Raw genomic sequence first — 17529 nt, 5'->3', positions numbered from 1 at the left:
ATTTTCCAGCACCGTATCATTTGACATATTTAATATCCAGGAAAGTATCCATCTGTTTTGAATATAGTCAATGACTGAGCCTCCACAGACCTCTAGGTTAGAGAATTATAAAGAATCAAAACACTCAGGGAAGAAAATCCACACCTCAGTCCTAAATGGCCTTCCTCTTATACTATGTCCCCTGCTTCTGGGTCCCTCCAGTCAGGGAAAATATCCATCTTGCATCTAACCTGTCAAGCCCTGTAAGAATTTAGTTTTTTTTCTTGTATGAAATCATCTTCTCATCTTGAGAATATATGCAGAGTCTCCACATTCTCATCTTGTAGAACAAACCCGATATCCTTCAGCCCATTACCTCTACGCAAGTATATCCTTCCTTAGTTAAAGAGACAAAACGTGCCGTTGAATTAATTCAGAAAACAACTGAGGCATAAAGAGTAGTATAAAGTCACTTCACATTTGCCTGCTCAAGGGAAAGACCAAGTTACACATTTCCCAGGAGTGGTATATCACATTGTACATTACCTGATATAATACTCTCTGTCAAACATTGTAACATATGATTTACTTTGAGCAATGGTAAGAAATATCCACTATTATATGAACTAAATTTTATTTTATTAAACTCATTCATGGGATCTGGACATCACTGAACAGGCCGATTAATTATTGCCCATCTCTAACGGTACTTCAGAAATTGGCAGTAAGCCACTTTCTTGAACCACTGCAGGCCACAGGGGATCTAGGGCACAAAAATGGTATTAGGAATGGAGTTCCAGGATTTTGACCCAGTGACAGTGAATTAACAGTGATTTTGTTACAAGTCAGGATGGTGTGTGGGTTGGAGGGGAAGTTGGAGATGATAACATTCCCATGCATATGCTGCGCTTGTCCTTCTAGATGGTACAGATTGCAAGTTTGGAAGGTGTTGTCATTGCGCCTTATAGATGATGCACGCAGCTACCACAGTGTGTCAGTGGTGAAGGAAAGGAGTGTTTATGATGGTGGATGGAGTTCCAATTGTGAAAGCTGGATGAAGTCAATTGGCTTGAAGCTACGAGATAAGAATATGAAAACTGTGCATATATTCTCTCAAAAGAGAGAAAGAATTCAATGTCATCAGAAGACATGAGAGAAAAGGAAGTAAATGAGGGTGGAAGCACAACTGCGCTAAGTAACTTCAGTAAATATTATATTACTGTATAAGAAAAGAACAAGAGAGAAGGACTTCTACAGGGTGCTCTCATATGCCTTAAAAGGGCTGGTTCAAAAGTGTATTTGACATCAAACCATCTTTCCACTGCTGACAAGTGAGGAAATAAACGACAAAATAAATACAAAATAAATTGAGCAAAATGAAAAACTCAGTGCTGACTATAAAGCAGTATAAAATATTGGAAAATTATCCTTAACACTTGCAACCACTTACAAAAATAGCATTAGAATGATTATAATTATTTTGCGGCCAGAGTAGAGAAATATCTCATCAGTTACGGATACTTTCCATCTCTGCAGATTCTCAGTCGTTGATGATTACACTAAGAAACAAAACAAAATAAGAAATTGAAATCATCCTTCAGCTACCATACATATTTACTCATGGAAATTATTTTAATATTTTAAATAACCTATACGAGGACTAGAAGCAATCATTATTTGGTAAAGGAGTTGGGTTAGATTCTCAGTTATTGCCCTCAAACTAATTTCCATGATAATAAAACAAAGAACTGCAAATGCTGAAGATCTGAAACGAAAAACAATAATTGCTAGAGAAACTCAGCAGGTCTGACAGCATACGTAGAGAGAAAGCAGAGTTAACATTTCAAGTCCAATGACTCTTCTTCAGAATAGACACGAATCACAGAATCGTTTCAGTGCAGAAGACTCAAAATGTTAACTGCTTTCTCTCCACAGATGCTGCCAGACCTGCTGAGTTTCTCCAGTAATTTCTGTTCTGTTTCAAATTTCCATGATATTTTTGGTGAGTGATAGAATCATGGAATCATTAAAGAATCCTTTTAAAGGACAATACACATGTTCCTGAGATAATAAAACACTGTCAGCTACTCGGGGTAAAATGTTTAATTAACTTAAATTGTGAACCATGATGAGTAACTCTGAACTCCTAAAATTTGCCCGACTGCTTTAGAGAATGGAGAAATCATTAAGATCTGTGTAAATTGGTCTCAGGTCCGTTTTCTCCTCCTCATTTTTTGTGTTGCCCTCGAGATGACAATGCAATCATTACAGAAGGAATGTTCAGTGTGCAAGGTCACATTGCCCACTGAATAGAACAAACTTTAATGGGTTAAATGGTCTCATTCCATTCCTTCAGTGGAGTCAATAAATTTTATCCCTGTATCTAATCACATAATGGAGTAGTTTCTCAGAATTTTTCAATTAATTCAGACTATTTTAATACTTTATAAATTCTATTAAAATATAGCCATTTTTAAAAAATAACTTTCCTCTTGCGTTCTTAGTTTTGAAATCAAAATTTATTTCAATGTCTTCTCAGGGCCTCAAAACTGTAGAACAATAGTTTCCTTCATTCTCTTTCCTCACAACAAACAAGTTTCACAAAATCAATGTCACCGAATAACCACTGACATAGGGAATCTTCCCTCATACTGTCATTAGTCTTGGTGTTGCACAGCATTGTGCCTTGTAGCCTTTAACAAAGGTTTTTCCGTAACAAAAAAAACACTTTCATGATGACTCAGTTCACATTATTATTTTGATCAGAATAACATAGACTTGAAAGATCTGAATTCATACTTTCTCAATTTCAAGTTAGCTTATCATAACTAGAAAAGCAAATGGACCCAAAAAGAGGATAACCAACTAGTCAAGAATGCACACTCCTGATGTCTATCTGGCATTCCCTAATGAATGTTGGTCTATTAAAGAAATGTGCTTAGTTTCAATGCTATTAAAACCTGCTTATATGAACTAATCAATCTTTAATATGAAGATTGGTCACTTACTTAGTTGTTGGAGGCGTGCACTAGACAAAATTATGAAACTGAAAGAATCAATACTTTTATATGAGGGAAGGGTGGATTAGATTCAAATTGGCAGGAGACACTTCAAATTTCAATATCACTCTCAAACCTATATCAAAATTTATATTAATGAGATTTACATAATTAAATGCATTTAGACTAACATCTAAAAATCGACAAGGACATATTGTTCTCCCTCACCTCGAGAAACTTATCAAACCCACAGTGTATAGAACCAGTTCAAAAACGTAAAACACCAATAATATTGCATTGATGGTCACTTCCAACTTCAGAACGTAGGTCTGGAGCAGCATATAATAAACAGCCATTATTGTAGATGGTCCAACAAGCAGCAGGCTAATGGTGAGAGGTACCTTACGCTGGCACAGATTCCCCTTGGAACCTAAGGGGGAATTAACAGGAACGTTAGATGAAATTTAACAAGATTACCCCTTATCTTAAAAGTGCTGAATACTTGCTATGAGTTCAAGCATCTCTGTTACACCACATTATCCTGAAAGGTTAAAGCTGCTTGACTCCTGAGCTATAGAAGTCATCTGTCCTCATCTGATAAGTACTCTCTCAGCACTTTCAGTCCATGCCACCTTAATTGCCTATGCTGCTCCCTTCTCAATCTAATGTGTTCCACATAAGACAATAAATAAAATCTTATCAAGCCTCTCTGCAGGTAAACTGCTTCTTTCCCGTCAAGATGAGTCACTCAGTTCACACTGTGATGACACTGTGGCTTTAAGAGGTGTATTTTGTCCTGGTTTTTTTGTGAAGAGAGGTTTTAAGATAGAGCTGTGGAGCTCTCTATTTTAATCCAATAAAGTGAACAACTTTACTTGGTTTTATTAAAGTTGGAACGATAGAAGTAGCCTGAATGGGTGGGATCAAGCTCCCCCAGAGCCAGGAATTTTACTTTCTCAGTGGCGGTTGGGTTTGGAAGTTGTAGTACATCACTCCCTGCTTCTCTCACTCTCACTCTCTGAGATTTTGTTGTTGATGTTTTATCGTGAGACAATCTATTCTACTGACATTGTCTTTGCCAAGAGTATGTTTATGGCATGTTACTATGTTGGAACAGTTACAGTTTTGTAGTTAAATAGTCCAATATTCTGTTAAGTTTTCCAATGGAGTTGTTATTCCAATTTCTTTTTTTATTGTATTTTAACTATAGTGTATGAATAAAATGTGTTTTACTTCAAGACCACAAGTTTGACCAATCAAATTGCATCTGAAACACAACATCTGGTCCTTGCCTCTAAAATAAGAAGTAGTTGAGGTTTAGGCTATCTTCTTAACATACTTTGAGGGGGTTTGGTCCAGTCCATAACAACACTCTACCATGTTCTAGTTTTATTCTAACACAAAAGCTTCCCTTTTCTTCTGGCTCCTTCTCTACATATCAATTCCTCACCGATTTTGAAAATATTTTTCATTTCTTGCTCACAGGCACCTTCGACAGATTTTTCTGTAGATACAGAGACCAAGGCAAGATACAAGACAGCTTGACTGGAAGATTTCAGCCAACAGAAAAATATATTTTTATGGTCTTCAGAAACTTTTTCAGGTTCAATGGCATCAATTATTCCCATAAATAATCAGCTCTAATTAAATGATATTGGCCTGCACCATTAACTGCTCTCTGTATCCGCAGATACTGCCTGAACTGTTGAGTTTCTTCAGCATTTTCTGTTTTTGTTTACTTTAGATTTAGGTTTTATTGTCACGTGTACTCAAGTACAGGGTACAGGAGTACAGTTAAAAGTGTACAATGCCACCATTCCCAGTGCCATCTTAGGTACAAAAGGTACATAGGTACAAGATCTCAGGTCCAATAATGTAAAAATAAAGATGCAAGTTAAAAAGTTCAACTTAGTATAAGTTCTTCTTAGTATAAAGTAGAAAAATAAAGAAGTTAAAAGTTAAAAGTTAAACATTGCAATTCTTTCTTAAGCCAAGGGCCTGCAGACGCTCCCCATGAGGGCTCGTTCTTCCCCGCACTGGGCATGCTTTCACCTGTGCTGGGTGAAATTCGCCTAGGTTTGCCAGACGCTATGCTGCCAACTGCCACTGACCAACATCCAGGCTCACCAGGCTTCTCCACCCATCTCCCATCTTTGTTTTGTCATAAACTTTATTAGATCTGACACACCTGAACATGAACTTATCACTTGTTTCTGTCAATTCTGATCCCAGAATATGAAATCCAACCAGACAATCTCAGAAACTACTAACTGACTAGCACTGCTGCCTCACAGCACCAGGGCCTGCGGTTCAATTCCAGCCTTGGGTGACTGTCTGTGTGGAGTTTTCACATTCTCCTGTGTCTGCGTGGGCTTCCTGTGGGTGCTCTGGTTTCCTCCCACAATTCAAAGATGTGCAGATTAGGTGGATTGGCCATGCTAAATTGTCCATAGTGTCCAGGGATGTGCAGGCTATATGGGTTAGCCAGGGTAAATGTGGGGTTACGGGGATAGGGTGGGGTCTGGGTGGGATGCCCTTTGGAGGGTTGGTGTGCATTCGATGGGTTGAATAGCCTCTTTCCACACTTCAGGGATTCTATGATTCTATGACTGAAACATAGCCAGTCATCTCAACCAGAATGAAGGATTACACAAAGTTCCAAAATAACTTTTATTATCTGAAGCATTTGACTGCATTAAGGATGCAAAGGTAGGTCAAGTTTTAGCTTCGTTACGGAAAGTAAAAAATTAAAAATTCACATTTCTCTAGTTTTTTTTTTACAATTTTAGTACAATTCAAAGCTAATTAAATGCTCCTTCAGTGTAGTTATTATTATAATGATGGAAACACATCAAACAATTGGTTCACAGCCAGAATCCTCAAACTACAATGCATTAACAAACAGATTTTTAAAAGATCCTGGTTGAGAATTGAGAGGAACTCCTCTGCTAATCTTTGAAAAATAATCATACAGCATCTTTTATGTTCACCTAAGAGGTGACTCAATTTAACATATAGCATATATCACTGCACTGAAATGTCAAACTGGATTACAGAGGCCAAGTTTCTGGAATAGGAATTGAACCATTAACCTTCTTACCCAAAAGCAAGAATGTGTACAAAAACCATGGCATGATTCAGATGCACCACGAGACTAGTATCTCAGGATTAAAGTGTTCTTAACTTGGCACAATTTGGGATAAACCTAAGCCCAAACACAAAATAGTTAAAACGTCAACATCAGGAAATGAGATAAAGAAGAAAACAAGTTGACTGGGTGGGGGCCGGTAGATGAGAGGACAATTATATTTAAACTTCAATAGAAAGCCAAGCTCAAGTTGATTTTAATGTCCTATCTTCAAATTCATCAACAGCCTTGCTATGCTACATCTCAGCTATCTCTTCTAGCTGGACATCCTCATGAGAAGCTTCTATTTCTCTGAAACCAGCATTCCCTTGTTCCTTGTGCCCTGCTGTCTCTATGTCAGTAATCTTCAGTCTCCCAAACACTATTGTCCCTGCCTTTAGGGACTCTTGTCCTCAATAATATTATCTTCATTTTCAACTTTCAAAAGGCTTCACAACTTTTGACAAAGCAATTGAGCTCCCAGCCCTGCTCTTCTCTTCAAGCTTTGTGTTCACTCTTCTTGCCCACTGCTACGTAAATTGCTCTGAGATGTTTCTGCTACAGAAATAGAATTGCTACTGCAGGCAGTACCTTCACCCACTAACCTCCGGTGAGAGCTTTAAGCATGTTAAAAATTGCATACATTTTCACTTATGTAATTTGGTTAATGCTTGTGAAGCACCCGAGACATTTTACATTAATAGCACCGTATAAATGCAAATTGTTTTTTGTACAAAATTTCAAAATTCACTTGTAACAATAACGACTTGTATTCATAAAGCATCTTTCACATCGTAAAACAGTCCAAGATGGCTTCACTGGAGTGTTATAAAGCAAACCACTGTATCACCATAAGGAGATATTTTGTTTTTGGTCATTCAGCCTGAGGAGAAGAAGATTTTAAGAAGCATCTTAAACGAGGAGACAGCCGGAGAAGTTTAGAAAGAAATTCAAGAACTTAAGGTCTTGGCAGGTGAAGATACAGCAATCAGTATGGAACAATTAAAATTAAAGATGATCAAAAAGATAGAATTAGAGGGGCACAGATACATTGGAGTTTGTAGAGATGAAGGAAATTGCACACATAGGGAGGATGAAACAATTGAAGCTATCTGAAAACAAGGATAAGAAAATTAAAATCCAAAATGTTGCTTAACAGGGGTCAATTTAGATCAGCAAGCATGAATGATGGGTAAAAAGGAATTGATTAGAGTTGGACATGTCGTCGAGTTTTGGATGGCTTTTGGTTTATGGAAGGTAGAATGTGAGAGACCAGCGAGGAGCACTTTTGGATACTCAAGTCTGAAGGTTAAAAGAAACATATGGAGATGGATTTCAACAAATGAGCTGGCAGGGACAATGCCATGGAGATAGAAACAGAAAATCTTAATGATGTCATGAATTATGAAGATAGAAGTGCATCTTGGGGTCAAATATGACAGCAAGGTTGCAAATGATCTGGTTTATTCTCAGATAATTGCCTGGGAGATGGGGAGTTGGTAGCTAGGGAATGCAGTTAGCAGCAATGACTGATGACAATCACTTTGGTCTTCACGATATTTAAGTAGAGAGAAATTCTGCTCATCCGGTACTGGATGTCAAGTAAGTAGTTTGACAACTTAGAAACAGTGGAAAGTTTGAGAAAGGTGATGCGTTATGTATCATGTTCAATAAACCATCAAGGTACAAACTCATGATATTATCAGAGCATGCAACCTGATAGTACAACAATCTCAGATTTTATGTTAACTGGGGTCACTTGAAACATGACATGCTAATGGAAGCATGCTCTTCTGCTGTAAGCAAATGGCCTATTACCACCCCAGCCACCAATGTATCTGTGAATGTAACAATTGTGTATAATGGTACAGAAGCAGGAATAGAACCATTGCAAGTGATACGCTGGCTACAGTTGGATAGCTGAGCCGCCAGTTTTTTTTTTATTCATTCACGGGATGAGGGTATTGCTAGTTAGGCAGCAATTATTGCCCATCCCTAATTTCCCAGAAGGCTGTGGGTCTTAGGCCAGACCAGGTAAGGTGGCAGTTTCCTTCCCTGAAGGACATCAGTTAACCAGATGGGTGTTTCCTCACAATCAACAATGGATTCACAGTAATCCCAGATACTTATTGAATTCCAATTGCATCATCTGCTGTGGCGAGATTCGAACCCAGATCCCCAGACCACTCTCTGGGTCTCTGGATTAACAGTCCAGTGACAATACCACTAGGCCATCACCTCCCCTAGGTAATACAGTCACATTCAACAGGATTGTTTCTTGAAGAGACATTGGAAGAGGATGTGTGAAATCAAGTCAAAGACTTGGCAAAGATCCAAGCTTAAGAAGATGAGAAAAGGTAGTTTAACCTTTGTCGAGTCACATAGGATGTCCTTTGAGACTTTCGTAAAAACCCATTTTGTATTGTGGCAGGGAGTGGAAATCTAGCAAGGATTCAAACATAGATGTACCAGGATTTAGGAGGCAACAATACATTCATGGACTTTGGGGAGGGAAGAAAGGCTGGAGATGGAAGAACAGAGGGATCAAGAATTTTTTTTTCCACCAAGAAGAGTGATGATGACAAATTTGAAGGAGGAGGGGACACAACCTGACAAGAGAGAACTGTAACAATATCAGCAAACATGGGGATCAAGAAAGAAGTTAGGATGATCAGCAGTTTCATGGAAATCAGGCCAAAGTGGCAAGAAATGGGTACAAAAACAGAATACAAGAGTAAATACAGGAAATGCAAGTTTAAGGCTAGGGTGGAGGGAACCTGGAGAAAGTTTGTCCTCATGATGTAGGGAAAGGTTGTGGGGGGTGGGGGGGGGGCGACAACACAGAAACCCATTGGATGGTCTCAAACATGGCAGCAAAGAAATCCATGACCTCATTGCACTTGTTATAGGAGGTAAAGGAGGAAGATGAGACAGGGAAGAACAGTTTAAGATTTGCAGTCAAGAAAATTAACTGGGATAGTCCAGCGAGAGACACTAATGGTTTCATGGAAACTAGGACATCAAAAGTAGGTCAAATGTTTGTTTAAGCAGAGTTGTAACTTTGGAAATGTTACATAGAACAGACAGTCAAAGATTAGGCAGTGGGATTTTCAAAGTGCTGTTGGAAATGAATTAGGAGGGTGAATCTTCCCAGAAGCAGCCACAGAAGGAAGTATGATTGAATGGGTGGGTGGATGGAGGAGGTACATAAGTATTAAGAATATTGATCAGCAATGCCCTTATCTTTGACTGGCCATGTGTGATGTTAATGTCAAGGAGATTGTCATGAATAAATGGAGGGAGCGATGAAGGAAGGATAGCGGGGCAGTTAACTGAGAGACACAACATAATGAAATGAAAATAATTCATCAAGGATGAGAAGTTATTTTGTGCAGAGGCTGGGAAGAACAGCAATGAAGAAATCCAGGTGGGGAAAATAACTGTGGTATTTAGGTGCATGGTAAAGAATGAGGATTTGAATGTCAGATTAGAAAGGTAGGGGGGCAAAAAAGCACGATATTCCTAGAAGCAGAAAGTAACAAGAGTTGGGGGACAGATCAAGGTTTGACTTTGTGGTGAGAACTACATTGCCTGTTGTGTGGTCACTTACCAAAAAATATTCTCATTATTTCAACTCCAAGGTACAGAAACAGCATCACTAGATCCAAAGTCAGATTTGCAGAGGTATATGGTAACAGCTGACCTACAATATACAGAGCAGAAAATATTACAAGCAGTGGAAAATAATGACTTATGCACATTGTTTGTATAGGATAAGACCAGACACTGCCACAGCAAAAACATATCAACAATAGATATTTTCCAAACAAGCTGTTCAAATATATTATTACACACTTGTGGAGCAGATGAGGTTTGAAGCCATGCTTCCTAGCCCAGAGGTAGATACACTACCACTGTCCCAAAACTACCCGAGCATTTTAATGATATAAACTTTTGGTGTTACAGATGAAGACAGATAGGACAGAGAAAGGGTATTTATGGAGGGGCTTATCATGAATTGTCCTCACCCTTTAGAATAATCCTGGACTAGTAGGAAGATTTGTAATTATTTTTAGTAACCTGCTTAAATGTTACGACGTATCTCCAGAGTACATCGGACTCAAATCCTTCTAGCCCAGAGGTAGGTACTCTGCCACTGCGCCACAAGACCCCTCAGATTCTAAAGAGATCTCAGCTTAGTCATTTTAATCAACCTCTTCAGACCAATGTAACATACCTCTAGGGCAGATAGGCTTGACTCTGGGCCTCATGGCTCAGGGGCAGGGACACCACTGTTGCACCACTAGCCCCCTTGCATATTAGCAATAGATAACATCTCTGAATGGGTTGTTTAGAATTTATTACTCACCTCTGGGCAGGTGGGACTTGAATCAAGGCCTCCTGGCCAAGAGGCAGGGACACTGCCAGCGCACCACCAGAACCCATATATATTAAAAAGGCTGAGTACCTCCCCTTTCCTCCCCCTATTCCAGCTTCATGTTAATCTCCGGAGCAAATGATATTGAACCCAGGTCTCTTGCTCTACAGACCCCTTACTGCCAGGTGGAGTTCAGAGTAAGCAAGTGTGAGGTTCCCCATTTTGAACCAAAAAAAGGATAGATCAGGGTACTTACAACATGACATGAAGTTAGAAAAAGTGGAGGCCAAAGGAGCATGGGGTTCAGGTGCATTGATCATTAAGATGTCACAAACAGGTGCAGAACATAATCAAGAAAGCTAACAGAATGCTGGCTTTTATATCTAGGTGACTTCAGTATAAGGATGTAAAAGCTATGCTGCAGTTGTACAAAACCCTGGTTAGACCTCACTTGGAATACAGTGAGCAAATCTGGGCATCACACCTTAGGGAGGATACATTGGCTTTGCAGGGAGTACAACGTAGGTTTACAAGATTCCTGTCTGGACTTCAGGGGTTAACTCGTGAGGAGAGATTATACAATCTAGCCTGTTTTCTCTAGAGTTTAGAAGATTAAGGGCCAAAGTCTTCAAGATATTAACAGGAAAAGACAGGACGAATAAAAATAAACTATTTCCAATGGTTGGGGATTCTAGAATTAGGGGGCATAGTCTAAAAATCAGGGCTAGACCATTCAGGAGATGTTAGGAAGCATTTCTAGATGTCAGAAGCACTTCTACACTCAAAGTGTGACAGATGTTTGTTCCACAAATGGCAGTAGGTGCTAGATCAGTTGTTAATTTTAAATCTGAGTTAGCTTGTTTTTGTTGGGCAAAGGTATTAAGGGATATGGGCTAAAGGCAAGTATATGAATTTAGGCCATAATCAGCCATGATCTCATTGAATGGCAGAACAGGCTCAAGGGGCTGAATGGCCTACTACTGTTCCTATGCTCCTAACCAGCTTTTAAAAAGAAATGTTTCTAATGAACCTGTTCAGAGATTATGCATCTGTGAAGCAGGTCGGACTTGAACCCAGGTCAGGTGGCCCAGAGGCAGGGAGACTACCACTGCACCACAACAGCCCTGTAGCATAATAACGACATTCTTCCACCAAAGGACATGCCATTTTGAACTTCCAGATATTGTTAAACCAACCTGTTCAGACATATTGTTATGCACCTTTAGAGCATGTGGGACCTCAACCCACACCCTCTGGCTCAGTGTAGAATTACTAGCACTGCATCACAAGAACCTTGTAGCATATTAATGATACACAAAAACATCAAATATATAACAGCAGTTACCAATGTAGGCAGTCTGTCTATGGTGCAGTGGTCCTTACCTTTGAGCCAGGGGCCCGGGTTCAAGTTCCAACTGCTCCAGAGGTATGCAATAACAATGCTGAACAAGTTGTTTGAAAAATATCTAAGAGAATGGGAAATGCATTTGTTATAAGGGCCCAATTCTTTATATCTGGACCAGAATCTATACTTTGGTACCAAATCAGATGAAATGTCACACATAAGAAACTGTGCAATGTCAGGCGTGTCTTCCAATGCTGCACAAATCTCCAAGCGCAGAAATCATCTCAGAGGAGAGTGCAGGAAATCCTACTGGAAGCCATACCTCCTTTTTATTTACTTAAATATAGTAGACACGGCCATATAGTTTAGAGATTAAAAGCCTCTTTCAAACACAGTGGAGGTCCTACAGTGGCAAGTGAGTGAGGTAGATAGGCAAGGTGCTGGGTTGGGAGGTGGGGGAACAGGTTGGGGTTCAGTTGTATAATTATCCAGGAGCTGGAATACGTTTTAATCCTCAAGCTACTTTTCCTAGCTACAATCAGTTCTGAAGAAGGGTCACTGACCCGATAGGCTAATTCTTCTTTCTCTCCACAGGTACTGCCATAGTTCTTTCAGCAATTTCTGTTTTTTATTTGTTTAATCCTCTTCACATTTCCCAGACTGCACAGGTAAGTCAGTTGGAACCCTCCAAAGTCTTCAACTCCAACTCAGAGCTGGGAGACTTTTCAGTTTGTTCCACATGCCGGGTTTAAATTTCCAAGGCAACCAGCTTATACTGTAAACTGACTCAGGATTTTCCAAAGGGTCCAGACGTGCGTATTTTAGAGTAAATCCAGTCCCTGGCTCTCCGGAGACTGCAAGATCTGTGCTCGTAGCTCTCCATATATGTTGGAACATAAATTGTTTGAAAGACTATCTGGGAAAACACGTCCAGAGCATGCTACAGGCCAATTAATTATCTCTGGATAAATGCAAAAGTCATTTTAGGAGATGATCAGTTTCAATCAGACAGTTTTATAAATTATCCAATAGGCTTGGTTACAAATCACTCAGAATTTAGCAGTAGATAAATTTGAGGTCAGTTCAGAAAAAGAGGCTGCTAACTCATGAAAGGTTTAAACAAAGAATTCATTTCTGTCTGTTCCAAGAATGAGTTTCTTTTCAGAATTTTCAAAGGAGACCATTCAGCCTATCTAGTCCACACCATCCCTCCAAAACGCATCCTACCCAGACCCAGCTGTCTACCCTATCCCTGTAACACTGCATTTGCCATGGCTAATCCACCTAATCCACACATCCATGGACACTATGGGGACAGTGGTTGGTTTGCTCGCCGAGCTGATTCTTTAGTTCTCAGACATTTCATTACCCTGCTGGGTATCATCATCAGAGCAGCCTCCGATGAAGCGCTGTTGTGTTTTCCCGCCTGGTGTTTAAACTTTGGGGTCCGCTGGATTTAATTACCTCGTTTCTGGTTTTTCTTCGCAGTGGTGTGTATATAGAGTCTGATTCTACACGTTTATTGATGGCCTTCTTGATGGAGAACCAAGCCTAAAGAAATTCCCGTACTTGTCTCTGTTTGGCTTGTCCTAGGATCCTGATGTTGTGAGTGAGTATTGAGCGTGTCTTTTTGTTGCTAGTTTGTGTTCACGTATTCTTGTGGCCGGTTTCCTTCCTGTCTGTCCAATGTAATGTTTGTCCAGTCCTTGAATGGAATCTTGTATATCACATTGGTTCTGTCCATTGTGGGTAAGGGGTCTTTGGTTTGAGTTAGCAGTTGGCACAGAGTTGACGTAGGTTTGTGTGCTACTCTGATGCCCAATGGTCATAGGAGTCTTGTGGTCAGTTTGGATATGTTCTTGATGTATGGTAACGTGACGAGTAAGTCAGGGCGTACTGTATCTTCCTGTTATTGTTTGTGTGATAGGCATCATTAGACCCAGCTGTTCGGGTATCCATTGTCCTTAAATACTTGGTCGAGGTATTCTTCTTCGTTTAGGCATAGTTCAGGGTTGCTGCAGAGTGTTATCACTTGTTTAAATAGTGTTTTCACGCAACTTTGGTTGTGAGTGTTTAAATACCAGGCGGGAAAACACAACATTGCTTCATCATCTGCAAACTAAAGAACCAGCTCAGTGAGCAAACCAACCACAGCACCCACAAATCAAGCTACAAATCTATTCAAGAACCTTACACCATGGGGGCAATTTAGCATAGCCAATCCACCTAACCTGCACATCTTTGGACTCTGGGAGGAAACCAGAGCACCCACAAGAAACCCAAACAGACTCGGGGAGAATGTGCAAATTCCACACAGACAGTCATCCAAGAGTCAAACTTGGATCTCTGGTGCTGTGAGGAACCAGTGAAAACCACTGAGCCACTGTAGTCATTTACTAGCCTAAATCTCTTCGGCTTTCTTTCTCTCCCCTCTTTTGAAATCACTCCTTATGACTTGATAAAATATCTATCTATATAGTTGATATAGTCCAATGTCAAATTTGTCTCAAATATTTTGAAACACCATGAAACATTTTATTATGTTAAAGCAATTAATTAATACAAGTTTTGTTGTTGTTGAATCCTATGGTACCTTCAGAAACTGACCCGTAAGAATTAAGCATTTCACATGGACAATGAACAACTAGCTCCATAACACATGCAGTGAAGCATATTGATGGTTCCTGTGCTCAATCTGATGGAACTATCCTGACAGATGAGTGTTAAAACCTGGTAGACCAGTTATATCAGGCACTTGGATGAGACAACCTTATCTATGTAAATTTTCTATCCTCTTCTCTCCTAAAACTATTGATTTGACAGGCCTAGACTAATGTGCACTATCTAATACCTCATCCTGATTTTATCACATCAAATTCTTAACTTCCTGTAAAAGGTTCGGGTCAATTGCAACAGCGCCACAACCAAATGTACTCTTAATATTGGACTCAAAACCTACTTTTGTATATGAAAAGAAGAATCTCTGCCACAAAGTACACTGCATAGTACCAGGTGTTCAGGAACAGCAGAACTTCCAGCGGAGTTAAGGAGAGCTGATGTAAAACATTAAGGAACCAATACACATACAAATCTTCACGATTGCAGCTTTTTTTTTATTTCGTAAGACATTTAGTATTAGTCGAATAACCCAATGATTAGAGCTGATAAGATTTCTGATTACAAGGCTAACAATTCAGGTGTGGGTTGTTTTGTGCTGTGGTCTAATTCAAAGAGGGTTGAAGAACCTAAAGTTTTTGCTTTTCAAAAAAAAAAGTAGTGTTGTTTGGTAGAAAGCCTGCCTTTCCATAACTTTCCCACACTCAACTCCTGTTCCCCTTCACACACTCCTAGTCCAGAACTCTCAGCCATTATTCAAACCCTCAATTTCGTCTTCTGCATGCATTCTCAAAAGAGTAAATTTTGCGCAACTTTAATTTACAAAAGGATACAACGGGAGGAGCCTTTCCTGCAATAAAAAGCATAAATCATTTAAAAAAACTGTTGCAAATATGTTCCTAGAACTGTTTAAATTTGAAAACACACCATTTGACCTAGCACTGAGTCAGACAAACCATGAAGGCCCAGAGTTGATCAAGCCAAGCACCTCTAAAAATGCTCCAATCAATATTTGGAGAGGAAGAAATCAGCTGCTCTTAAAGATGTTTTAGCTCTCCATTAAGAGTAAGAGAATAACTAATGAAGGAATAGAGTCCATAAAAGATCAAAAAGGAAACTTAGGTATAGAAAGGGAAGATGTTGGTATGGTCTTAATGAATACTTTGCATCCATCTTCACAAAAGAGGGTGACAATGCTGATATTGTAGTTAAGAAAAAGGAATGTGAAATATTGAACATGATAGACATCTTGAGAAAGGAAGTGTTAATGAAATCAGTGAAAGTGAAAGTGAAAATGACCAGGGCCATTTCAAACATATCCCAGACTGTTAAATAAAGCCAGGAAGGAACAGAAGATGTGACCATAATTTTCCAGTCCTCTCGACATACAGTAAGTTAGCAAATTCTTAGAATCGATTTTAAGAGACAGAATAAATTGTCAGTAAAGCATGGGTTTGTTATGGGAAGATCACATCTGACCAAAATATGAGTATTTTGAGGAAGTAACATGGGCAAATTGATGACATTAGTACAGTTGATACGGTCTACATGGATTTCAGCAATGCTTTTGACAAGGCTCCATATGGCAGACTGGTTAAAAAAAAAATTAAAGCCCATGGAATTAAGGAGAATGTGGCCACGTGGATAGCAAATTGGCACAGTGGCAGGAAGCAAAGGGTAATTGTTGATGGGAGTTTTTGACACTGGATGTTTCCAGTGGGACCTTGTAGAGATCTGTATGAGGTCCCCTGCTTTTTGTGGTATTTATGAATGATTTGGATCTAAATCTTGGTGGTTTTATCAAGAAATTTACAGACATCACAAAAATTGACTGCACTGAAGATGGTAAGGAGAATAGCTGTAAACCACATGAAGATATCAATAGATATCAACAGAATGGTTAGGTAGGCAGAAAAGCGGCAGATGGAATTCAATCCAGAGAAATTAGGTGATACATCTAGGGAGGTAACAAGCCAAAGGAATACACAATTAACAAGAGGATACCAAGAGGTGTAGACGAAGTGAGTGATCTTGTGAGTGAAAATAGACAGATCCCTGAAACTAGCAGGAGAGGTCAATAAGGTGGTTAAGGCAGCATCCGGAATCCTTTATTTTATTAGTTGAAATACATTGTACAAGTAGGGAAGCTATGCAAGAACCGATTAGTTAGGCCACAACTTGAGCACTATGTTTGGTTCTGGTTACTTCATTAAAAATAAAAAGGATGTTATTGTACTAAAAATAAGGATGGTCACCATAGTGTTACCAGATCATAGGGCTAGTGGTGGTATAACCTGAAGGCCACCACACCTCAGGGGAGAGTTTGAGAAAAACAGTCCCTCAGAAACCTCAGCTGGCGCAGGAACTAAACACAAACTGTTGGCATCACTCTGCATCGTAAACCAGGTGTCCATCCAACTGAGCTAACCAATTCCCCTCCTGCACTAGAGGGGGCAAGCATGTTGGGGGGAAACATCGCAATGGAATAGAGAGTGGGAAAATATGAAATTGTCCAGAAAGAGTCATTTGACCCAAAACATCAACTCTAATTTCTCTCTACAGATACTGCCAGACCTGCTGAGCTTTTCCAGCAATTTCTGTTTTTGTTTCTGAAATAAAAAAGTTAGTTATCTGAAGGTTGAGAGATTAGGGATCTCGGAGATGCAGAGGGATCTGGTTTTCTTCCTATATGAATCGCAGAAGTTTAGTATGCAGGTATAGCAAGTAATTAGGAAAACTAATCTTTCAATTATTCTAAATAATCACCATTTTAAAGAGTACCACATGAACAAAATCCAGGCAGCGCTATGCTGCTCATGGTAAGTATCGCCAGTACTCTTAGATAAGGTTCACACTTCAAATTTGCATCTACCTAAACATATTTTAGGACGGATTTAATTACTCATGCTTTTCCCCCTTCCTCGAAGCTGCCTGAACCTCTATCTGAAACCCCTCAAATCTCCTTTCTCCTCTGCTGCCATCAACCCGTACACCCACCTCTCGCCATTTTGCATTAACACAGCAACAGCTTCCAGCGTCTTTCCGTCACTTCCTGGTAACTAATCCCAAACGGAGCTGTGTTTAT

At 39.5% G+C, this 17529-nt stretch overlaps 1 protein-coding gene across 3 annotated transcripts; it reads right to left on the bottom strand.

Moving 5' to 3' along the window:
- Window positions 1-6: 6 nt before the first annotated feature.
- Window positions 7-17489, bottom strand: LOC109928226 (transmembrane protein 216-like). Of its 3 annotated transcripts, XM_048606865.1 has the most exons (7): window positions 17442-17483; window positions 15278-15294; window positions 14788-14881; window positions 11867-11949; window positions 9716-9808; window positions 3207-3408; window positions 7-1538 (listed from the first exon to the last, which is right to left on the bottom strand). In XM_048606865.1, the coding sequence occupies exons 1-7, from the start codon at window positions 17456-17458 to the stop codon at window positions 1520-1522; spliced, it is 525 nt and encodes a 174-aa protein (XP_048462822.1). In that variant the 5' UTR covers window positions 17459-17483; the 3' UTR covers window positions 7-1519. The 3 variants fall into 3 exon arrangements, with proteins under 3 accessions (XP_048462822.1, XP_020383831.1, XP_048462823.1); XM_020528242.2 differs by lacking the exon at window positions 11867-11949 and having other exon boundaries at window positions 17442-17489; XM_048606866.1 differs by lacking the exons at window positions 7-1538; window positions 11867-11949 and having other exon boundaries at window positions 3203-3408; window positions 17442-17489.
- Window positions 17490-17529: the final 40 nt, after the last annotated feature.

The sequence above is a fragment of the Rhincodon typus genome, chromosome 17 (genome assembly GCF_021869965.1).
Source record: "Rhincodon typus isolate 14 chromosome 17, sRhiTyp1.1, whole genome shotgun sequence".
NCBI lineage: Eukaryota > Metazoa > Chordata > Chondrichthyes > Orectolobiformes > Rhincodontidae > Rhincodon > Rhincodon typus.
Note: the sequence above shows the minus strand (reverse complement) of the source record. Positions and strands in the feature narration are given on the sequence as shown.

Coding starts and splice junctions, on each gene's coding strand:
- LOC109928226 (XM_048606865.1), bottom strand. Junction 11,950..14,787: donor TCTTCTTTTCATATACAAAA/GTAGGTTTTGAG, acceptor CCATTCTCTTAG/ATATTTTTCAAACAACTTGT. Junction 9,809..11,866: donor CCCGGGCCCCTGGCTCAAAG/GTAAGGACCACT, acceptor TGTATATTGTAG/GTCAGCTGTTACCATATACC.